Raw genomic sequence first — 24445 nt, forward strand, 5'->3', positions numbered from 1 at the left:
AGAGAGTCTGACTAATTATGGTATACGAAAAGAGCTACCTATAACCATTAACAACCATTTTCATAAACATATGGATAGTAGACGTGGTTATGGTGAGCCTAAATGGGTTAAAAATATATATTCCTAAAGGACTTTTTTTACTGCACATAGTTTATGAATTATTCATAAGTGGGCGTGTGCCTATACATTGTCGAATCCGGGACAGTGGTACAAGTCCACGCAACGACCCATCTGGTATGTGTGTGTATTTTGGGCTCAGGTTAGAAGTTGCGATGTCTTAACGTTATGTTTATGAAATGTGATGAACATAAACATTTTCATAATCCTAAACCAGATACATGCCTGCAACAAGTACCTCCGTTGCATTGGAGAGCAATGTTCTAGTTTTAGCACAAACTTTACTAACTTACTAGTAGCTGTTTTGCTAGCTTAGTTAGCCAAGTTTTAGCTGGGTTTAGCTTAGGTTACAGTATTTGGCTAAACCCAGTTAGCTAGCTAGCTAGCGTCTTGCTACTTGTCTTAACCAGATAGTACGCCAACTGTTAATTGAACAGAAATTGCACTGACATTTTTATTAATGCATTTTATTAATATACTATTAATATCTTCCATGTCAGCTTATAGGAATGGCGGCGACAGAGTCAAGTCTATGTCCGAGTCCAATAGCAGTGGCAGATACTGTTGTACCTGCCTGTATGTTTGCTCCAGACCGGGGCAGCGATGATGAGCCATCTGGAGGGGACTGTTACGAGGACGGAGAGGCTCACAATGGCGAGTCCGAGGGTCATTTAGACCTTACTAGCAAGGTAGGCCCGTGCCTCTCATATTTTGACGTTGACCCTCAAAGCTCTGTAATTGTACATGGACCGTTTATGCTTTAGATATAGTATTAATCTCACTGCAATACGGGCTGTTAATATCAAAATACGACCAATGTGTTTATAGTAAAGTCTGGGTACATGTACCTAGCATTACCGAGCTAGCATAAGTGTCTAGCTAGCCCACAAAGTGAATGAATGACACGTAGGTAGCCATGTCAACATATGGTAACAAAAAGTACCAGCTGGCCAGTATTTTTGAATCATGCCCATTACTATTTCATTGTGCTGCCATGGCATTTATCCCGCTCCTTTTCAAATCTTTTAATATTCTGGGATGTTTCGTTTACCATGCATAGGCTACTTGCTTGTTTGCCCTGTCTAGTTTGAATAACAGATTTGTGGCGGGCTCAAAGCAAGCTTCTGTGTGCGTCCTTTAGGAGTCATCTATGACTTCCCATCGTTACCACCGCCTTCAAATTTGGCACAATATGCATTGGCCTAGAAGTGTACGACTTAACAGAACTGTCTTTTTTGCTTATCCTTCTTCTCCAGATGGTTCTGGTCAGTCCAACAGGAGAACAATATGATGTGTTATTTCGGCAACTCAGGGAGAGGATGGACGAGGGCTGTGGGGAAACTATCTACGTGGTGGGAATGGGCTCAGGTTAGTTTTTATATGTGAACTGTTATGTGGGTGACCATAGATCAACACTTTCATCAGCTCCGGTGTTATTATTTTACAGGCAGTGCTTATATGTATCTTATTGCCAGTGTTGTATGCACTCTTTTGAGCTTTGCAAGATTTTACAGCGTTGGGTACCTGATTGCTCTAGTTACTGCCTTCATGGTATGATGACATGTGCAATAGAGTTACGGGTGAAGTTTTTCCTAAACTCTTGTGTACACCTGGGAGACATTTTGCTTTTATTAATCAAAGAGCTCATGTCATTTTTTAAAGGGGTAGTTGAAGTGGACAGCTGAACAGTCAGACTAAGACTTGTGAAAAGCTGCTCATACCTCTTCACTTGAGCTTAGTGTCCTTTGACGATTTCCACTCTGTCTCCGAACACAGCACACACTCACAACACTGACACCAGTGTGGGGTTACCATGGTCACCGTAAAGATTCAGGACACACAGCTATCTCCTCTTGGGTAAGGGGGAAATGGGTCTCAGGACTCAGGACTTGGAGGCTGGACTCCAAAATAGACACTTGCTAAAATCTACCTTTTTTTTTTATCTGGACTAACTAGATGAAAACGTAATAGAATTGTACTTCTTGGATTGTTTGTGTCTAATACGGATTCGTGCTCCCTCCGTAATCAATCCGTGAGTGTCAGATCAATGTTTCAGTAAACACAAAAAGTTGACTATTGACTACTAAAGGCTATGTAGTCAGCTGCCACTCAGAATGTTGGTGTTTGTGGCACTTATAATACCCCAGAGCTTTATGTGTGTTCACTCCCTCACACTCACTTCTTACAACTGTGTTTTGCACCATTATGCTCTCCTGTGCATTGTGACGGTGTGTTTCATACACACTTTAAGCCTGCTGTTATTGTGTCTGCGGATTTTGCACTCATAAGCAGTACTCTCTCACCCCTGTTACCCCTCCTACTCTCAGCTGCCCCAGCTGTCAAAGGAAAAGGTCAAAGGTCAAAAGGGTCATGTTTTCTATTTATGGCTCGTTTCATGTAGTATCTGACAATCCGTGAACTCTTTCTTCACATCTGAAAACAGTGTGAATAGACCAGGGCCCTTTTGTTTTGTTTGGTGGGGGAGGTGTATGCAGGTTATTTCATTGTAATTTGGTGTCTGTATGAGCCGTTACAATACACAGCGTCACCCCTCCTAAACGATTAAATACGAGCTTGATTTCACATACGTAGTTTCCAGTGTTTTTGTACAATTATATATACTTTTGCCCTGCATCAGTCTTCGTGATAACGTGTTAAAGTCCCCAGCAGCAACACCCCATGAGTTTTACTTTCACTTTTCTTTGTTGGGCTGCAAGAGATCCGCCTGTCTCTTACATCTGGTATGCATTTGATTATCACGCTGGAAAGATCCAGAGTGCAGTCCTCATTGTTATCATTGCTGCCTACAAACATGCTGAGGAACAAGTCATTCCTAAGTGCACTTATCTTCATGCCTCTGTGGCTAGGCAGTAGTTCCATTGATTGTCTGTACGTCAGATAATCATTGGTTGTGTACTAGGGCTGGGGTAAATGATGGTTGCATTGATGCAGCGCAATGTTTATGTGAAAGATTCGGCATCGATGCGGAAAAATAAAACAATTGATTTTTTTTTAAAACATCTGACAAATGACAGCATAGTGCTTTTAAACAACCAATTCAAACCCATATCACAGTTATGTAATTGTAATGATGAATAGCCTACACACTGTGTAACGATACACATTCCTTTGGAACTTGTGATGCTAGCCAATTACAATTAATGTAAACAAATCCACCATGCTTTTAGAAATGCACAGATTGCAATTTTTTTCTTTTATTTCTTATTTTTGCAATCACACACATTTTTAACGTTTAACAAGTGTGTGTGTGTGTGTGTGTGTGTGTGTGTGCGTGTGTGTGTGTGTGTGTGTAACTTAATTTTGCCTTAGTTGAAATTGTGGTTGGACCAGGCTCTTGGTAGTAATAAGGATAATGTTCTGTATTCTGCCATCATGTCTCGCTCTCGCTCTGCCCCTTCTGTCCCTAAATCCCACTCTCTCCCCCACCCCTCTTTCTCACCTGTCTGTACCCCACTCCGCTTCCCCATCAATAACCTGCTGTCTGCCCTCGCCCTCCTCTCAGACGGTGGCGACTATGGGCTGAACGAGCAGGACATGGAGGCGTCGGTGGCCACGGTGCAGTCGCTGTGCGAGACGGTGGAGGCTGACATCATCCTGCTGCGTGAGCGGGCAGAGACGGGCGGCAACGTGCGGGACTACCTCATCCGCCGCCGCGTGGGGGATGCCGACTTCCTGGAAGTAAGGTGAGAGATGGCCAGAGAGGGCGAGGGACCCAGGAAGACATGATGCCTCACCATGATGTATGCCATAGTGTGGCCCAAGTCAAGTAAACACATCACACATTACGCATAAGCCAAAAGGGAGCATTACCAAAGCCAGAGGTTAGAGTAGTGTTGCACGTACAAAGTTGTCTCTGTTTCATCGGTGTCAGGGATAAAGGGGTCCATGTTTGTATTACAGCTGCACAGATCCACTTTTGTTCAGTTTCAATCCTTTACCTGAATTTGGGAATCTTCCAATACTGATACCAGAGCTCTTTAACTCTCTTATAATAGTTTTTGTTATTTTTCTCATTATTCTCATTTTTGTTGGTATTTTGGGTTACATGTTGCTGTAGCAAACCACATAGCACTTCTTATTAAAAGAGGCAAAAAATGCATTCAATTTGAATATATTCCAAAGAAAAATGTATTTGAATCAGTTTATTTTGAATCAAGGGACCCAAGAAAACCTGATGCCTCACCATGAACATATTGTGCACCCAGTTTGTTAAACTGTCAAGTCGATAAAAGTTATAGAACTTATAGTTATAGATAACTGGAATTGCTTAGCTACAAGAGGTATCAAGATTGAAAATGTCCAAATCACAGATATGTCTTATTTTAAGCTTACTAGTTTACTTCATCTTCTTGATTCCCCAATTTACATGCTCACATAACAGGGAAAGCTCTTAACCACCTTATAAAAACACTAGCCTACGGGCCAATGGACCCTAGTAGAGACGTTCAGATATTCTTTTAGGTTTGTTAAAATTAGGTTGTAGATGAAGATTTTCATAATGACGGTAGTTACAGTTTTATAATGACTAAGTGAAATCTAACCAATACCTGATCCATTTAATAATGTCAGTATTGGCGGCGACACTGAACATTAATTGGATTGTTGCATCACTAGTTTCTGTGGTGTCAGGCCTGACCTCTTGAGTTGTGCGGTTGTGCTGTGTGTGTGAGTGTTTGAATCAACATGAAATGGCTGAAAGAATCACGATAACAAGTTTCATGAAGTGTGCATCAACAACAATTTAACATTGAGTCACAGCAGTTTTCCACGGTGGCCCTTCTACAATATTAAACAGTAGTAAATGATGAACTTTACTTGAGATTTAATGTGGCACAATAAATGACAAAGAATGATGATACTTGACTATCAGTATTATTCTCTGCATTTACCCATGACCAGCAAACGTGTTGAATATGAATGTGAATAATAATAGAAATTACACTCAAACATCTCAACGTCATTGATCACAGCAGGGGGGAAAGATCAATCTCAAAACAGCGGGCAGTCTTTTTGCAGCAGGATAAAACCATAAGGACAGCAGGATGTTTTTTCAATTGCCATGAAAAACCGTAGCCTACGGGCCAATGGACCCTAGTAGAGACGTTCAGATATTCTTTTAGGTTTGTTAAAATTAGGTTGTAGATGAAGATTTACATAATGACGGTAGTTACAGTTTTATAATGACTAAGTGAAATCTAACCAATACTTGGTCCATTTAATAGTGTCAGTATTGGCGGCGAAACTGATCATGATTATTGTAGTTCTATGCCTGTTTATGGGAATAGGGCCCCTCTCCTGTGTCCACCAGATGGCGGTGTCAACTTAATCCAGATAGAGCAGTCAGCGCTATTGCCGTGTGTTCACTTAAGTGGATAGCAGTTTGTTGCCTGGAATTGTAGCATATTTTCACAAAATTCCTGTGGTCACCTGTGATGAGTAACCCATGTGTAACCCCCTGTTCTAGCCAGTAAGTAGTGTGTGTGCTAATGGGAACCTAGCAAACTAGTAATGGGAGTCAATTCAAATTCCATTTTTTTTTTAAATACATGTACATTTTCAGCATATATTAGATTCCGCCCCGAGTTATGCTATGAAGTCAATTTATGGATATAAGTAATGTCTAATAAAACGGTTGAAATCCTTAGGGCACTCAGAGAGGTAATTGTTACTGAGATTATAATTTGTCTGAATGCTGCTGCAAAGTCTAGTTCTGCTTTTCCACTTAAGATTTAGGATTATACACCAAGTCTATGCCCTAACACGAATCTGGGGCCTAAGTGATGGGGGAGACTTTCTAGATTTATATCACACATCTGTTTGCCCACGGCCCAGCAGTTTGAACAGAGGCCACTCTCAGTGAACAACAAAGACATATATGTTACTGCAATCCCTTGGTTAAACCTCAGCTGAAACTGGGTCGTGACTTTTTCCTTCTCAGCCTGGTGATATGTTCTTTAACAAAGATCCCCAAACGCATCAGATCCTGTCGGAAAGCCTTTGTTTCCAGTGACAGGCTCAAGATTTACCATTATGTTATTATGTAATATGTCACAGTATCTTGTGAATAGCTAAGTTGGTCTTGGTCCTTATTGGCAGTTATTGTAGTTCTGTGAGGGAGTAAACATGCAGTGTAATGTTTACAGTTCTTCTTGGAAACACTGCGGTCTAGTCTGTTTTGATTTTAGCAAGCAGAAGAGGGCAGTAGCACCCCTTTTTCACCAGCTTTTCACTCTTTTCTCTTCCCATCAGCCTGTCACTACACGTTTCTTCTTGGCAGTTTCCTCTTGCTTCTCAATCCAAGTCACTTCTTTAGCTCCCACCTTTTTGTGTGTGTCTGTGTGTTGTGGGTCTGTGTGTTGTGTGTGTGTGTGTGTGTGTGTGTGTGTGTTTGTGTTTGTGTGTGTGTGTGTTGTGTGGTCATCTCGTATTTCTCTCTCTCATCTCTGTCACTTCTTCCCCCTGTCACAACCTACTCTCTGAAGTCTTCTGCTTTTCTTGGTCTCAGTGTCTCTATCTTAGATGTCAAGTTGTATTCAGTTTCTGTCTTTTGGATCCCTTCTCTCTATCTTCTCGCTTTCTATCTGTCTGTCTGTGTATCAGTCTCATGGTTTACTGGCATTTTAAAATCAGAGTTGTCATTGCGTATCCATCAAGACAGTACGTATGTGGTAGTAGGAAACCATCTAGACAGCAGAATCATCCTCGTAAAGACTCAGGGGTGGAACAGGATCTCAGCTATAGATGAGCCAGGCTACCTGTAGAGTCCACTTCACAGTGTACTTGACTGCTGATGTCTGTATAGATCACATCACAGTGTACTTGACTGCTGATGTCTGTATAGATCACATCACGGTGTACTTGCCTGCTGACTGAGTCTGTAGTGGCTCGTGTATGAGATCACATCACGGTGTACTTGACTGCTGAGGCTGCAGTGGCTTGTGTATGAGTAGCACAATGGGACATCTGGTGTAAACCAGTGATGGCCTTGTCTGGCCAGACCAGATCCTGATTACTGTCCTTAATACTGAAAACACTACAGTCAGAAATGGAGACCATTGGTCTATCCTGGGGAGAGGTGAATCACACAGCCCAGGATAGTCAGACATGGATGCTCAAAGTGAAGGCCCTTGGCTCTGTCCGGAACGCAGAGGGAGAAATTAAATGAATTAGTACTGATTCCAAACTCTCTCTGCCCTCCCAGGGTGGCGGTGGTGGGGAACGTAGACGCCGGGAAGAGCACGTTACTGGGCGTGCTCACCCACGGCGAGCTGGACAACGGCCGCGGCTTTGCCCGCCAGAAGCTCTTCCGCCACAAGCACGAGATGGAGAGTGGCCGCACGAGCAGCGTTGGCAACGACATCCTTGGCTTCGACCAGCATGGACAGGTAGGCATCTCTGGGACAGATGGGCATCTCTCCAGCCTGACCAGGGACCCCTCGTGTCTCAGATGGCTGAATGCTACCAACACAAGGTTTTTTTGGTTCAATTTCAAATGTGCTTTGAAGCTACTAGGCTTTTGGAATGACCTGTTGATGGATTGCTTTCACAGTCTATGTTATTGTAATACTGGCCCAAATTTGGCAGCGTTGCAATCAGTCGGTGTTCTTGGCAGTGAATATGACTCTGTGATTATTTTCTGAGGGTATTTGCAGTACCATAGTATACAGATTCATGTTTTCATCGTTTAGCAGCAGTGAAGGGTTGAGTTCATGCATTGCTGGGAAAGGGCCAACAGACACAAGGGACTGAAGGACGGAAAGCCAATGTGTCAGCCAAAATGCTTCAATAAAGACTCTTATCACTGTGGTGGGGAGAAATGTTGTAGGCATATTGTAGCTTTAGTGTTTTTTGGTAACATTTCTTCATAAATGGTACTGCAGGCTATTCAAGAAAATTATGCTTTTATACTCAGCATCATGAAATTGAATTAATTACAGCAGTTAAAAACCAGTAGAGCATTATGTACAGCTATCATTATCAATTATTTTGAGTTAAATCTGAAATGAATGGTTTGTTCATGTTCCCTAATTAATTGAATAATGTCAGCGAAGAGGTCCTGGATGGAAAGCGACACCATTAGTCAACAAAGCATAAACCCGCACGATTTTCTGTGTTCACAGTGCCAGAATGAAGTAGCATTGCACTGCACCACTCACCATGCAGTACATGCCCTTATTCAAATAATGTTTGATAGACACGTGTCAAATGACCACGTAAATGATCGGTTAAAACATGAGGGTTGTGGGTCAGACGTCAGAGCCAGCCACAGGCTAAATGCTTAATCAGAAAACTGCTGCAGTTTTACCAATCTTCACAGATGGACGTCAGTCTTGTAAGCTTGATGGATCAGATGGAGTGCATTGGGCAGATGTTTTATTATGCATTGCCAGCTTTAGGGGGTCAGTCTGTTGGAGTTATTGGTTGAATTGCTTTGAACGAGATGCATAAATGAATAAATGAGTCTGACAAATTACTGGGCTATATATTATGCCACCCTCTTGTGCCTGTGTAGTTTGAGAGCTGGCTCAGCTGAAGACTGAATGTAGACGTCATTTAAAGGTGTGAGTGCATGAGTTGTTGATTCTTACTAAATACTGATCTTTGAGATGAATTGCGAAAGTAGCTCAAGTCCTGCTGGAATGCGTGTCTTCACTGTTTTAGTTGTTCTGTACGAAATCATTCTAAATCATTCTATCTGCTGGATTAATGCCTGTTGTGTAGTTGGTCCTGGCGTACCTTGTGCGATCGATCCCGTATGAGCAGCACTTGCGTCACGATATAAAAGTCACTGGTGCTGCTTTTGTCTGACCCCCGTCTCCGCAGGTGGTAAACAAACCAGACAGCCACGGCGGCAGCCTGGACTGGACCAAGATCTGCGAGCGCTCCTCCAAGGTCATCACCTTCATCGATCTGGCGGGCCACGAGAAGTACCTGAAGACCACCGTGTTTGGCATGACCGGACACCTGCCGGACTTCTGTATGCTCATGGTGAGATTGCTGAACGAGAGAGAGAGAGAGAGAGAGGCGGAGGACGACGACGAGAGGAACTGAGAGAGGAGCAGAGCGAGAAGGGTACAGAGAGGGAGGAGAAGGAGGAGGAGGCGGGAGATAGAACAAGCAAAGAGGGGATCAGGAAGAGCGGGGGAGAAAGTGAGGGAGGTGAACAGAGATAGAGGAGGTAGGGATAAAGATAGAAGGAGAGGAAGAGAGTAAAAAAGAAGGAGAAAGGGAAGAAATTGAGTGAAGGGAACAGGGGGAGGCAGATTAGTTGATAGAAATGTACAGTTTGTTTCTTAAGATTAGTGATAAGGTGTCATTATACTCAATTCCATGCATTTGAATGGAGGTTGTTTAAGGGGGTGGTGGTCCATTCAAGATGATGACTCCAGTTAGCTTCTGTTCTTCTGTCTCCCAGCCTGTATGGTTTGAGAACGCACAAAAATAGTTTTTTATCTGAACATGCTTTCATTCAGGATGTGTAGGATCTTTTAGTTACCAATATGTCTTGGTTTCTACTTGCTCACCATTTCATTTTGGAGAATACTATCTTCCTTTATCTTTAATTTAATGTTCCTTCTTCTCTCTCTCACTCTCTTTCTCTCTCTCTCTCTCTCTCTCCCCCACTTTGCCTTTCTAGGTTGGCAGTAATGCAGGAATTGTGGGAATGACAAAAGAGCATCTCGGCCTGGCTTTGGCATTAAACGTCCCTGTGTTTGTTGTGGTCACGAAAATAGACATGTGCCCCGCCAATATTTTGCAAGGTGAGAGCTTACGGACACGCTGCAGTTATGTGCAGATCAAATACTTCATTACGATGGACAACCACAGCCTTTTGAGTCTTTCGCCAGGATAGGATAAATCACTCACAGTGTGCAGGAAACAGGTGTGTGTGTAATGTCTTGTTTGTGTGCGATTCTTATTTTAGAAACCCTGAAATTGCTGCAGAGGTTACTCAAGTCTCCGGGCTGCCGGAAAATCCCTGTGTTGGTGCAGAACAAAGATGACGTTATAGTTACCGCCTCCAACTTCAGCTCGGAGAGGTACGGCTGTCCCGATACGACTATGTATACTCTAGCCATTTCATACACGTGATCTTGATGTTAACAACTAACCATATTGTAGTGTAAATCTTGAGGTGATGTTTACAGCGACTTGGAAATGAGTGGACAAGGGCTGGTGAATTTGTACAGTCAAGCCTGTAGGCGTTTTTTTGTTAAACAAAGGAAGCTTTTTGTTTTGATGGGGACAGTTGAAGGCAGGTCACTTGTGTGTAGAGATGACTAAAGAATAAATTAAAGATTTCTCGGATCAGCAGGACAAGCAGCTTGCTCTGTTGAGGGGGCGTATCGGTTTTTTTTTGCACCGGCCAGTGGGACTTTAGTGAGTCTTTGGTTTGGGCGTTGGTTTGGTTTGGGCTGGCCCAGTTAATTACAACTTAACAAGCCCACACGCCAGAGCTCTCCAGCCGTGCTGCTTCCACAAGAATATACAATCAGTGCCTTTTCTTTCTTGCTCCCTTTAATTTGGGTCGAGATGAGGATTCACAGCCCAACACTTTCTTTTCACAGACTGGAAACCAAGATAATTTCTTTAAAACGCAACAGGGGCACGTAGGGAAAGGGGGGGGGACAGACGTCGAAATGTGTCAAATGTTTTATATTTCGTATTGAATTTCACCCTATTTTCTATAGTGGTGTGACATGTGAGGGCATAAAGTGACTAGTGAAAGGACACAACTTCCAGACTCTTCCGAGCTCAAATTAGGGAGAGGAAGGGTGAAAACGCGAGACCGCATAATGGCCGCCTTTTTAGAGGTAATAGCAGCCAAACCAGCTGCATACCTGAATGCCTGACTGAAGAGAGATGTTTGGTAAGAGACATGCAATCATGCTGTATTATGAACATATTTCATTTTGCCTGTGGAAGGAATCAATCCCCCGTGCTGGAAAACGTAAAGTTGCTACCTTTGTGGGCTTGAATGCCAATCTTTTATATATATATATATATATATATATATATATACACACACACACAGTGTATATATATGTATATGTATATATATATATTATATTTATATATTAGTGCTGTCAAACGATTAAAATATTAAATCGCGATTAATGGCATTTTTGTCATAGTTAACTCAAAATGAATCGCAATTAATCGCAAATTTGTATCTATTCTAAATGTCCCTTCAATAATTTTTTTCCTTAACTTTTATTTTATTTGAATGCTCTTATCAACAAGTGGATTGGCTTGCTTTATGCAATGTTTTATTTGATTGTAAATCAACATTGCCAAACAGGGCGGTACAAAATAAAATTATTAAGTGCACATTTCAGATAAACAAGGACTCAGCCTATAGTGCAGTTAAACCATGGCCGAATATTTTCTTTTTTTCAAGTTTGCTGTGAACATAAAAGTCAGGCCTCTTATTTCAAAAACATTGAACCGTAACAGTTAGGTTACCAATAAAAGGAAAGCCTGCTACTTCTGTGCTTTTGTTGAGATTTTGAGAACAGTGAAGCTCACTTCTTTTGTACAACACAACTTTTAAAATTAAACTTTCTATTCAGAAGCTTTTTATCATCCATTTCGCCGTATCGCGCTCACCATTCACTCAAACGTAACGTTAGCCTACTACACAGTTTGCGAGGCTAAAAAGTTAATCGCGCAATAAAGAAATTGACAGTGTTAAAATGGGTTTGCGTTAACGCCGTTAATAACGCGTATATAACGTATATGAAAATGGATTTAGTGGGGTTAAACATGGATGTTTGTGGAATTGGAAGCAGTCCGACTAACCATGGGGACGTATGTGTGTGTTCTTACTGTGTGTGTGTGTGTGTCCAGGATGTGCCCCATATTCCAGATCTCCAACGTGACCGGAGAGAACATGGAGCTGCTCAAGATGTTCCTCAACCTACTGTCGTCCAGAACAACGTTCCGGGACGACGAGCCGGCCGAGTTCCAGATCGATGATACCTACTCAGTACCGGTGAGGGACGCTGAAAACACCAACACACACACACACTCACACACACATACTCCACTTTGCTCTGATTCAGCATCTCCCATGTATGGGTGTAAAAATATATCTGCAGCCTTTTTTCTGCATCAGACACTCCGCTGAATCCCACTCACAGTGAGGATAAAGCAGTGTTGGATCCAGGCCTTTCCACTCAGAACAAACATCCTGTCAAATGTCTCAGCCCTCTTATGTCTCGTTCTGTTGTATAATTGTGTATATTTCTAAGTCCAGGAGAAATCGTCCATTTCTTGATTGTCCTCTTGAGTTAATTGTCTCCCACTTGTGTTACTTTTTTTTGGTCGGTCATAGCTCCTGCTTGTTCTGTGTCTGTCTTCTGGGTGTGGGCACAGTGGGGTCTAGAATCATAGAATCATTCTCTGTGTCCTTCTCGATACCTCTACACGGTGTGACTTTGGTCACTCATATAAAGTGTGTGTGTCTGTGTGTGTGTGTGTCTGTGTGTGTGTGTGTGTGTGTGTGTGTGTGTGTGTGTGTGTGTGTGTCCGTGTGTGTGTCCGTGTGTGTGTGTCCTCAGGGTGTGGGCACAGTGGTGTCAGGCACCACGTTACGCGGGCTCATCCGGCTCAACGACACCATGCTGCTGGGGCCTGATCCCCTCGGCACCTTCATCCCCATCGCAGTCAAGTCCATCCACCGCAAGCGCATGCCCGTCAAGGAGGTGCGCGGCGGCCAGACGGCCTCCTTCGCCCTCAAGAAGATCAAGCGCTCGTCCATCCGCAAGGGCATGGTCATGGTGTCGCCCCGACTCAGCCCGCTGGCATGCTGGGAGTTTGAGGCAGAGATCCTGGTGCTGCACCACCCCACCACCATCTCGCCCCGCTACCAGGCCATGGGTGGGTGACGCAACCCCTGTGAACGGGAACACAATTTATTTACACACAAGAAACTGATTTCAACGTTAAAAAGGCAAAGGTGCAATTATTGCATATATAGGACTAAACAAACAAAGCACAGCAGGTCTCAATGATAAACTCAAGCTGAGGCACATTATATGTGAGAGACTGGAAAGGTATTTGACCAAGATGGCTCAACTTGCCTATAAGGTCTTGACAGGACAGGACCAACCCAACAGACACCCTTCACTGTATAAATACACATGTATTCCAGCCAAGAGCTAATGACAAGGTAATACAAGCTGTGTTTACATCTCTCATTCAGTTAGTGGAAGCCAGTTTAAAAAATAATGTTTTTGGAAGGTAAGTTTACACAGAAGCTTAATAAGTTTTCTCCACTGAGGTTTGGTGTAGGTTCCATTTTTTAATACCGCCTAACAGGAGCATATGTAACCCACCCTTGACTTTGTAGACCTTTAGATGTTAGTCGATTACACAAGGAGTACGGTTGCTGCTGCTGCTGTTGCTAGGCTAAGAAATCAGCCCCCTCACTGATGAGACTTGCCCACCCCTGCAGGATGGCTGAAAAACAGACTGTAATCTAAATAAGTCTGGCTGCAGACTTACAAGGCCCAAGTGTGTGAAGAATGAAGTGCAAATTTCCCTTCCTCTCGGCGCTAAACAGCAACAGGCTTAAGTGTGTGAAACGTGTTTTAAGTGCAAATAATAATAACTTGCATAGTATATATTTTTTCAGCATTTTGCACAAAGTGCTTACAGTAGACGCAATCACATAGAAAAAGAGATGTTTAAACATTAAAATTTAAAATCACGTTTGACGGCGAACAGGAAATACAGTTCAAAAATAATTATGAACTATAACAAACATCCTCACGGCCTGTCTCCGCTCCAGTTCACTGTGGCAGCATCAGGCAGACGGCCACCATCCTGACTATGAACAGAGACTGCCTGCGCACCGGGGACAAGGCGCAGGTCCACTTCCGCTTCATCAAGACCCCGGAGTACCTGCACGTGGATCAGAGGCTGGTCTTCAGGGAGGGCCGCACCAAGGCCGTGGGCACCATCTCCAAGGTCAGTCAGGGCTCTCCAGGCTGCCAGAGCCACAAAGACGTTTTTTGTGTGTTTTTGTTTTGAAGTGTAAAGATTACTGTGGCAAATCAGGGGTATGGTGCAAAATAGAAAGGTGTTTATTTTTTGACGCTCTCTGGCTCTCTTTTCAGTCCTCTCCTTGTTTGATTGTTTATTTTTGTTGATGTTTTCTCCAGTTGCTTCAGTCCCACTCCAAGCCCCAGCTATTGAAAATGCAGTCAAGCAAGAAGACGTTTCTGCGCGAAGACGGAACGTCGGTATCAAACGAGGAAGCAGGGTTACTAGAGGACGGCCAAAGCTCAGCACAGCAACAGGTAACAACAATAGCAACAGCAACAACAATAGCAACGGCAACAAACAAAGCACAAAGTCGGGACAAAGCTAGGTGGCGGGCAGGAAATTAGTAAATACGCAGACATCATGGGCGTATTTGAAATACACAGGTACCCAAAATCAACTACAAGGTCACAGACTAAATGTAACTGTGTGCATTTATTGGAAACAACTAGCCTGCTCATTTTCTCATGTAGTGTTCTCATATCGTATTTATGGGCTTTTGTGTCTGCCCCCATCAGGAGATTTCTGAATGGATGTGTTGAATGTGATTCATCAAGTAACTAAGGCAAACAAAAAGGAGACTTAAAAAAAGCAGTGCACTGGAGGTAAAAAGGCACGAGTGGCAGAGATGAGTTAAAGGTGTAGTATTTAGGAGCACAGTTTTATCTCTGGAGCTGTACTTTCGATCTGTGCAATGCATGTATGTCTCTATATTTCTTCCTTCTAATCTCTTTATATTAACCTGTTATATCAATCTTTCACTGTTGTTTCTATCTACCGTCACTCCATCTTTTGTGTCTACTGTTTGTGTCATGTTCGTTCTCGCCCTTTCACCTTCATTTCTTATTTCCTGACGCCTTGTCACATGTCCCTAAATCCCATCCATTCTGTTCTGTCATTGGTCCATTCCCTCCTTCCGCTCCCCTCCTTCCTCCTGTTCCCCTTTTCCCCTGTTTGTACTGCTTGCCACGTTAGCCGCTAGGAGAGGAGGACTTGCAAAGTAGAGACGGCAACAAAGAGAACAAGGTAAAGAGTGATTCCACAGCAGAATAACAAGATGGATGCCCGGCGTGTTGCCCTCACTAAAGATAACAACTGTGACGTTTTTAACGGTCTAAACACAGCTTGTAACCATAATTCCCAGCATGAGGAACCTTGTAACCAAAATGTTTTGTTTTGGTAGACCCTTAATCTAGTTTGATTCAGTCAGTCGTAAATCATCACAATCTGTAAGATTGGTTGGTCTGTATATCCCAAATTATCCAGCAGATTGTCAGTAATGTTAAGGAATTGGTCACCATTCACTTCCATCGTGTTGCAAAGCTATAAGAGTTGACTTGACTTAAGCATGACTTGAGCATGAGTACTTAATTAAGAATTTCATTTTCAGGCAAACGTTCATTTGGACCAGTCCTCACTAACAAGGAATTTAAATGGGCTTTCTCTGAAATAAATACCTAGGTGATAAAATGAATCATGAAATCGTCAAAGGCCAATGAGTTTACATTTGGACCCTGTCGTCAGCGGTTCATGGCCTTAAATAAAGAAGGCTGACTGACTGGCTAAATGTTATTCTTATCATTAAAAATCCATGGGTTTTTGGGTCAGCTAGTTTGGGCAAAACGTCTGATCCTCAGCCCCGGCAGTGCGTCACCACTGAGAGAGGGAGAAAGAGAGAAAGAGAGGGAGGGATAGGGGGGGAGAGAGAGAGAGAGGGAGGGATAGGGGGAGAGAGAGAGGGAGAGGCAGAGAAAGGGAAGGGGAGAGGGAGGGAGGGATCCCAGGGCTGGTGTGATTACTGAATGAGATGAGCAATGGCAGCGTTTCATCAAAATATTCAGAATATCCAGAGGATTGGCTTCCTGCTGGGCTTCTGATGGGTAGATTTCTCTCTCTCTCTCTCTCTCTCTCTCTCTCTCTCTCTCTGTTGATTGTATCTGTCGTCATCTGACCTTAACCAGGTATTTTCTCCCGATGCTGCATGCTGTAAGAGTTTACTCTTCCTCATTACTGTAAGGACTGAGGAGAAGTGTCTTGGTGTAACAAAGGTGTGAGTGGACCCACAGGAGAGGCCCGAGCATGGCTAATGGCTCCAGCGGGGGTAACAGGGTCACGTCCCGTCTGCTGTGCCAAGGCAACTCGCTCCTGACTGCTCTCCAATTGCATTAGGGCGTCTCAAGTGTGGCTTAAAAGACACGGGATGAGAATCCATTCCAGCTTCAGACCGAGTGCATGGGGGAGCAGAGATCAATGCGGGGCTCACCAGGGATCATCTATAAACTTGTCTGTTTCTCCTCTAACCCTTTCTCTCTCTCTCTCTCTCTCTCTCCCTCCATCTGATTTCATCTCTCTCTCCCTCTCTCTGTCTCTCTCCTTCCCTGCAGCCAAAGCAGGGTGGCGGGCGGCGGCGAGGAGGCCAGAGGCACAGAGGCAAAGGCCTGACCAGCTTGTTGGTGGCGCCCCCTGCTGCAGGAGCAGGAAGCAGCTAAACAGCTTCATCAGCAGCCCCCCCGACTGACATCTCTGTTTCTCACCATCCCTCCTCCAACCAGGCCCCCCTGCTGTCTTATTTCTTGCACCCTGGACACTTCATCTTTTCATTTTTTTTGCGTTCAGGCAGAGCGATTTTGCTCTCCAGTCAGCCCGTACAGGACTGTTCTCAGAAAATAATCTCTGATCTTGCAGTATGCTTATTTTTATTTCCTTTATGTTTTTAGATTTGTTTCCACTCTAAAATAATTTCACCTTCCCATACCCACCGTATTTAACAACAACCCATTCTCCTCTGTTTGTAAATTTATATTGTTCTCCAGCATGTGTCGATTTCCCCACAGACCCAATTAGCAAGCCCCCAGCTAAATCCTTGTTTGCGTTGGGCTCATTTATTTTTCACAGTTCAACTTTGCCAGCAGTTCCTGTCGATATGGAACAGAAAAGAGAGAGGTTTTATTTTTAAAGTTTTGGTATGTTGGTCATGTCTTGTCTGCGAGAGCTAGCTGGTGCCTAGAGTCTGTCTGCTGTGGAGATGGAGAGAATCTCTCTGGAGAGTTGGAGAAGTGTAACCTCTTACCATGTACTGTTTCATCCCCATGGAGGAAAATTCATTCGTTAGACTCCTGTTCTTGTTTTTGTTGTTGTTTGTTTTGTTGTTCTAACCCCAGCACAAACAATTATGTAGCAAATATATAGGATGTTTGCAGATTGACTGAGAACTGCTTTTATAAGACACCTGAAACTATACAATTTGGACTCAACTGTTAAAGTCAACACCATTGAGGTTACTGTCAGTGGTCTAAAGGCATTCATTGATAGATGATCCATTCATAGATTACAATGTTCTCCACTTCTCTGTCTGAAGCTGGATATTGATTTTAGTAGATTTATTTAGTCCTGCAAAGGTTTTTTTTTTTAGCAAAGTATCTAAATTTCCTTTTAATGGAAAATGGACAGGTGTGCCTTTTGTATGTCTTGATGGAAAGATTTGAAGTTTCAGTTTGAAAAAAAAAAGAAAAAGAAATCCTACTGCTACTCATAAGACTCAAATCAGTCAGTATTGTCCAGTTACAGCCATCTGTGGGTAAATATTGTTAGAATAGTGTTAGAATAAACGAAAGAATATTGGCTTTCAGCAGTGTGTTTGTGACTGCAGGGCTGCTCTGTTGCCAAGACGACTCATATTGTGCCCAGCGTGCCCATTTTTTCTGACAACAATTCAGTTTCTCCTCTGTACTCCTGGGTCTCAATCCCAGACAGAAGCGAGGGTAAGGAGATTTTCTAGGTTGGGGCAATTCTTCCTCCTGCATGGCAGGGTACTTTAATACAGGGAATACAATCTAAGTTTGAGGAAGTGATTGTTTTTGCTTTGTTTTAGAATTAGCTTTAAATACATTTTATGAAGCATTTTTTTTTAGGTATTTGTGGTAGTGCAGACAACTGGGGCAACCCCCCCCCCCCCCCCCCCCCCCACCTAGGTGTGAAGCTGACCCGAATGTCTTGATGGTTTCAATGGTTTTATATAGTTCACAAGCTTTGATGAATACTTTAGTGGGTTGACTTCAGTGTTGTCAGTTTCCATTGACAGGCCGAGATATTCACAGAGATTTATCCACTCTGGAGCTTCCCGTGTGGATGTCCTACATTGATGGGTTGTTGGTGGATCTAGAAAGTGAAATGAAGAAAGCTTTACAGAATTGAAGAAAAAGGATTAAGGATGAAGGAAGCCGATTAAGGAAGGCAGTATCTGAAGGTTGCGTGTTCACCCCAGGGAATCTGATTAGCTCAAAATCCGGATAGCATTATTCCAGAAATGTTTTTGTGTCATCCACTAGAACCTAGGGAACCAGCTTTGTAAGCTGAACAAGCTTGGGGGGATAATGGATTGCATCAAGTAAACGTCCAAGAGGTGGAAAAAGTTCTTACGAGGTTTCTTTTTTTGTTCTTTTATCACTATGGTCCTAAGGATTTGCCAGACTTGTATGTTGCAAAAATTGGTTGGATTTTGCCAGTTTTATTTTGTAATGATGGGTTTTTATGGTGGGAAGCCAAAAAGCAGGATCCTTTGATAATCATTTCCCCCTTTTTTAGGTTGTACAGCATGGACTCTTTTTTTGGATTAAGAAGTAGTCATCATATGTTTGTACAAAACAGCTATTTAACATTGGCGAGGAAAGGTTTGTGTTGTACATGCTTTTAATTAAAAAATTAAGAAATTATATTCTTTATGTTGTGGACCCTTATTAACTAATAATTGTTAGTGTTATGATTTTTAGTAACATTTTGTTTCTTCCATCAACATAAATGGTAGCTGGTTAACGCTTAAAAGGTCCTAATTCTTACAAGTGTAAAGGCTTTCAGGTTTCTGATGTCCTTTGTATTTTTTTGCAAGCTTTGATTTGTCCTTGTTTATTAGTGCAAGGTCTACAAGCTTTGTTTTGTCCTTAATCTAGTACTGCAAGGGCTCTTAATTAGGGGTGGGAAAAAAAACAATTATTCGATTTTTCTCGATTCTCTCTAAAACGATTCTGTCTCGATTCAGAAAAGTTGTTTTTAAATGTTTTTTTACACCCATTTTATGTTGAAATGCAAGCTGCATCGATTATTGCATTGTTCATAGAAAGTCAACATTGTGACGAGGAAAAGCTTTTTCTCTAATAAAAAATAGAGAAGGTAATTCGTCTGCTGATTTTCTCTAATTATCAAACACAAAGTAGGAAGTGTGGCAAAGACTCTGAGGGCCTGATTTACTAACATTGCGACCGCAGCTTAATCTGCGCCTTTGCCAAAGCGCAAATTAACGCACAGTGTTTTTCCGCATTTTTCGTGGTATTTATCAAACCAGATCCGCGCTGGGCAATCATTATTTAGCGCACCGTTAAAAGACGGGAGAAATCGCCTGCAAGTTACTGCCACGATGGAGTTTCGAGGAAGAAAAAAACTAAGGTTCAGCGAAGAGGAGATAGATATATTGGTTCACGTTCGCTCAATCACTGAACCTGATTCAATGTGCACACGGTTATATTGTTGTTCTGCCCGCCATCACCTACAGCGAGATGTTTAAAATAACACGATTATAAAGAATATGCTATTGGTGACATTAATGCATGAACTGTCTATTATAACAATATAGATGTGTACATGGTGAGATTAATAAGTTCTACAAGGGACATGGGTTCACTACAATATATTCCCACTGAAACAAATACATTTACCAAGTAGCCAGGCCTCTCCAAAATCACTGTTGCTCAATCATGGATAGATGGCACTATTCCGGAAGATAAAACTCATGGACAGATCCAGGGTATTTGGCTACCACGTTAGTAATGGTCATGTTGGCATCACGTATGACCTGGACATTCATTGAATGTGTGTGCTTTCTGTTTCAGTAAATGTGTCCGTGGATTGAAGGTGGGACTGTTTGAATGTGGGTGCAATCAATGGCTGCAATTACGTTCGGAAAGTTTGCAATTTAAAAAAAAGTCCTGTTTGATGTCTCTAATTTCAGCTATGGCAGTGGGGAAATGTATTGACCAGTGCGCCGTAGCAATGCGTCGAGTACCTGGGTGAATATTTGGCTAAGTGAAGGCTGAGATATACCAACTGCTGATGCTGTTTGAAATGATCCGGATGTCATTATTTGCAATGTTGTCCGGAGTTTAACAACTGATGGAATGGAATGTGATCGCCGGTTGGAGGGTTTGATGTCGTCTCTGATCTGGTTCAGTAATTGAAGTATTGCGTGGCTGGTTAACCTATACCGTCTAATGATTTGTGGTTCGCTTCACTGAAAAAGTGTTATACGAGTTGAAAAAAATATTTCTGTGCGCTCCATCTATGTCTTCGCCTTGCTCTTATAACTGCTGCCATATCAACGTTTTCAGACTCAATGGAAATGCGCTTCCTGGTTAAGACGTGCTTTTATGAGGCGGAGAATTATCCCGCATATTAGAGACGCGCGCTCGCCAGGCAGTTTTAGTAAATACCACGCAATACATCATTAGGCGCACTTAACCTCTCTCCTCCCATATATTTGCTCCTCACGCCCACGTTTCTTATACCCTCCCACCTCGTTGCGGCTTTCACCCACAAAGCGTAAAAATGCGCCTCTACTCAAATGCACCTCCTTTGTAAATATCGTTTTTTGTTTATGACCGCTATTTTACGCCGGAAATGGGCGCAATCCTGTTAGTAAATCAGGCCCTTAGTAGCAAACTGTTTTAAAGTCGAAATGAATCGATAATCGTTTAATCGGTTTAGAATTGATAATTGATGATCGGTTTAGAATCGATAATCGGTTTAGAATCGAATCGTTGACCTCTAAATCGGAATCGAATCATGAGGTGCCAAGAGATTCCCACCCCTACTCTTAATGTTTCTTGTGATACGCCGTTCCGATCTGTCATAAGGCCATCTCACGGTTGAGGAAGTTAACCCACCAGGGAGCACAGTGCTTGGGAGGTTTGAGTCACTTCCTAGGACTGAGATGGAGTGGTAGTGGTAACATAGATGCTACCTGCGTTGTGAAACTTTGTGACCTTGATGTTGGTGGATCTCCCTGCTGGTCCTTCAGCACCGTCTGCGTTAACTCATCAAGACCTCCCTTAGAGTTTGATCCGACGTGAGCATGTTTTAGATTATGTTTTCACGTTCCGTGACCAATGAAGTGCATCATTATTAGATGCTGAAAATGCATTATGAGACGTTTGGGGGGGTTTTTTTCGCCTCTATGTGGACCACAAAAAAAAAAGCTCTTCAGATAGTGAAAGTGGCTAAGGAGGGGACATTGATGCAGAGTACAGCAGTTACTTTGAGGAAGAGAACAACCATGAATTAGAAGATGATCATATGATCTGACTGCTGACCTGCCAGCCAAGGCTCAGTGGATGAGAGACATGTTTGAGGAGGATGGAGGAAGAGTAGGATGGAGGAAGAGTGACATGTTTGAGAAGGAGGAAGAGAGACATGTTTGAGGAGGGAGAAGATGGAGGAAGAGAGACATGTTTGAGGAGGAGGAAGATGGAGGATGAGAGACATGTTGGAGGAAGAGAGCCATGTTGAAAGAGGAGGATGAGAGACATGTTTGAGGAGGAAGATGGAGGATGAGAGACATGTTGGAGGAAGAGGAGGATGAGAGACATGTTTGAGGAGGAAGAGGAGGATGAGAGACATGTTTGAGGAGGAAGAGGAGGATAAGAGACATGTTTGAGGAGGAAGATGGAGGATGAGGGACATGTTTGAGGAGGAGGATGAGAGACATGTTTGAGGAGAAAGTAGAATGAGAAACATGATTGAGGAAGAGGAGGATAAGAGATGTTTGAGGAGGAAGATGGAGGATGAGTGACATGTTTGAGGAGGAAGAGGAGAATGAGAGACATGTTTGAGGAGAAGGAGGGAGGATGAGAGCCATGTTGGAGGAGGAGGAGAGACATTTTGGAGGGGGAGGAAGAGGAGAATGAGAGACATGTTTGAGGAGGAAGAGGAGAATGAGAAACATGATGGAGGAAGAGGAGAATGAGAGACATGTTTGAGGAGGGAGGATGAGAGCCATGTTGGAGGAGGGAGGATGAGAGCCATGTTGGAGGAGGAGGAAGAGGAGGATGAGAGACATGTTTGAGGAAGAGGAGGAGGAGGATGAGACATGTTGGAGGAGGAGGAAGAGGAGAATGAGAGACATGTTTGAGGAGGAGGAGAGACATGTTGGAGGAGGAGGAAGAGGAGAATGAGAGACATGTTGGAGGAGGAGGAAGAGGAGAATGAGAGACATGTTTGAGGAGGAGAGACATGTTGGAGGAAGAGGAGGATAAGAGACATGTTTGAGGAGGAGGAGGGAGGATTAGAGACATGTTTGAGGAGGATGAGAGACATGTTGGAAGAAGATGAAAGATTGTTTGAGGAAGAGGAGGATAAGAGACATGTTTGAGTAGGAGAAAGAGGAGGATCAGAGACATGATGGAGGAAGAGGAGAAGGAGAGACCTGTTGGAGGGGGAGGAAGATGGAGGATGAGAGACATGTTTCAGGAGGAGGATAAGAGACATGTTTAAGGAGGAAGAGGAGGACTGGCTGTCTGTGGCACTGTTCCGTGCTACCGGAAAGGGACTACGTACACATTGAGAGCATGGATATTACCAGTTCCAGCATCGCTCAAAGAAATGGTGGATGAGGCTCTTTTTACTGGCTGTCGGATGCTACAAGGGGTGCTGGAGGAAAACCATTTCACAGCCCGGTACAAAAAGTAGCTGGAGGGCCTGGCACAGGAGCTCCATCTGAATGTGCCTGTGAACCTCTCTCTGAAGAGAACGATCTGTGCTTTCAGGAAGTGGCACTGATGCCTGTGTCACTGCCTTGGTCTATGGCTGCAAACAGTGCAACAAGGATGTATACATTGAGTGTTTGGCAAGCACATCTTTCAACATCTTCACTTACAGTAGATTACTTACAGTAGATGGAATTTTCTTTTTTGAAGGGCCTCTTTTTGTTTCACACTGCCACAATGTTCTTGCAGTGCAGGTTTTTACTGAACATAAAGGCAAAAGCAATAACCGTTAGAGCCAGTTGAAGCCGAATGCTTAAGCTCTCAAGTGTTTTTTATTTCATGTTTCTATCAGTCTAGTTTTTCAGCAAAGGTTTAGGAAGTTGTTTTCAAACAATGCCTTAGGTTTAAGAATACTTTTTAGAGGGTGTGTTAGGTCATAATGGGTTAAAAGGATAGCGAATTTGATAGCAAAGTTGCCTCTGCTCACTATAGGACATACTGTATTAATGGCCTAGAAAAAAGGCTAAGGACCAGGCGACTGAATGTGAAGATTGGGGAGCGGCAGCAGCAGGCTATTTGAGGGCACTGTGTGAGTTTATGGAGGCACCATTTTTTGTTTTCCTCCCAGTGGGTGATGAGATGTGATTGCTTCAGCAGGGCAGCCCTTCAGCTTCAACCGCTCACAGGATGAGTCCCCCTCTCCACGCCACCTTTACTCTGCTGTAAAGCCATAAATGCGCTGAAGCATATTACAGTCACTTCATCACTGAGGAACCCTGCAAACCCTTTCCATATTTTCAGAAGGTGCAAATAGCGAACACAGACTTTTTCATTTCCCCCCAGCAAGTAACGTATTAAAAAAAAAGCCTCATTCCACAGCTCCCATAGTCATCACTTTGAGCTGTCCTCAGGGAACTGAAGGAGGGTTACGAAAATAGGGGAAATGATAATCACCTCCCGTTGAGGTTTATGAAACAGGTTAACTGCTCACAGTTCAAGGCTCTTGGCCCTGAATGCAGGAGTGTTGATTTGTCGAGGCAGACTGTTCAACAAAACAGAAGTCGATAAGCGTTCTTCTCATTAGGGGTCTGGAAAAGAACATTGTCCATCAGGCCAGTCTATTGTATCGGTTTTTCAACTTTAGATTGTTTTCTCCTAGTTTGTTGCCCATTTCAGGCGGCATAAAGTATTTTTTTTTAGGAAAATGCCAGTAATTAGCATACAGCCCTTTGGGGAGGACATTTTGTAACCCTGTCTTTGACTGCTAGCCTACTAAAATGGTTTCACTCTCATCACCGGAATTTAAGTAATTAGTTCTTCCCCCTGCCACTTAATTACATACAGCTCTGGCCTCATCCAAGCAGATGAGGTTTTCTCGTTTTCTGACAGACGGTGGTGTGAAGAAAAGTTTCTTCCCAGTTCTTAAAGAAAAACACCAATTAGAGCTAGGGCAGCTGGGCTGGGCACACAACTGAAAACCAGCTAGTGAAAGTTTTGGCTGTAGCTGA

The 24445-nt window shown here is 43.1% G+C and overlaps 1 protein-coding gene across 2 annotated transcripts; it reads left to right on the forward strand.

Moving 5' to 3' along the window:
- Positions 1 to 213: 213 nt before the first annotated feature.
- Positions 214 to 18885, forward strand: gtpbp1l (GTP binding protein 1, like). 2 transcript variants are annotated; one of them, XM_080831803.1, is made up of 14 exons: positions 214 to 234; positions 618 to 806; positions 1374 to 1485; positions 3641 to 3821; positions 7340 to 7523; positions 8962 to 9126; positions 9776 to 9899; positions 10064 to 10178; positions 11989 to 12133; positions 12702 to 13020; positions 13934 to 14112; positions 14307 to 14444; positions 15163 to 15213; positions 16572 to 18885. In XM_080831803.1, exons 2-14 carry the CDS (start codon positions 627 to 629, stop codon positions 16674 to 16676), a joined length of 1998 nt encoding a protein of 665 aa, XP_080687929.1. In that variant the 5' UTR covers positions 214 to 234; positions 618 to 626; the 3' UTR covers positions 16677 to 18885. The 2 variants fall into 2 exon arrangements, with proteins under 2 accessions (XP_080687929.1, XP_080687930.1); XM_080831804.1 differs by having other exon boundaries at positions 226 to 234; positions 625 to 806.
- The last annotated feature ends 5560 nt before the right edge of the window (positions 18886 to 24445 follow it).

The sequence above is a fragment of the Sprattus sprattus genome (genome assembly GCF_963457725.1).
Source record: "Sprattus sprattus genome assembly, chromosome: 1".
NCBI classification, from domain to species: domain Eukaryota; kingdom Metazoa; phylum Chordata; class Actinopteri; order Clupeiformes; family Clupeidae; genus Sprattus; species Sprattus sprattus.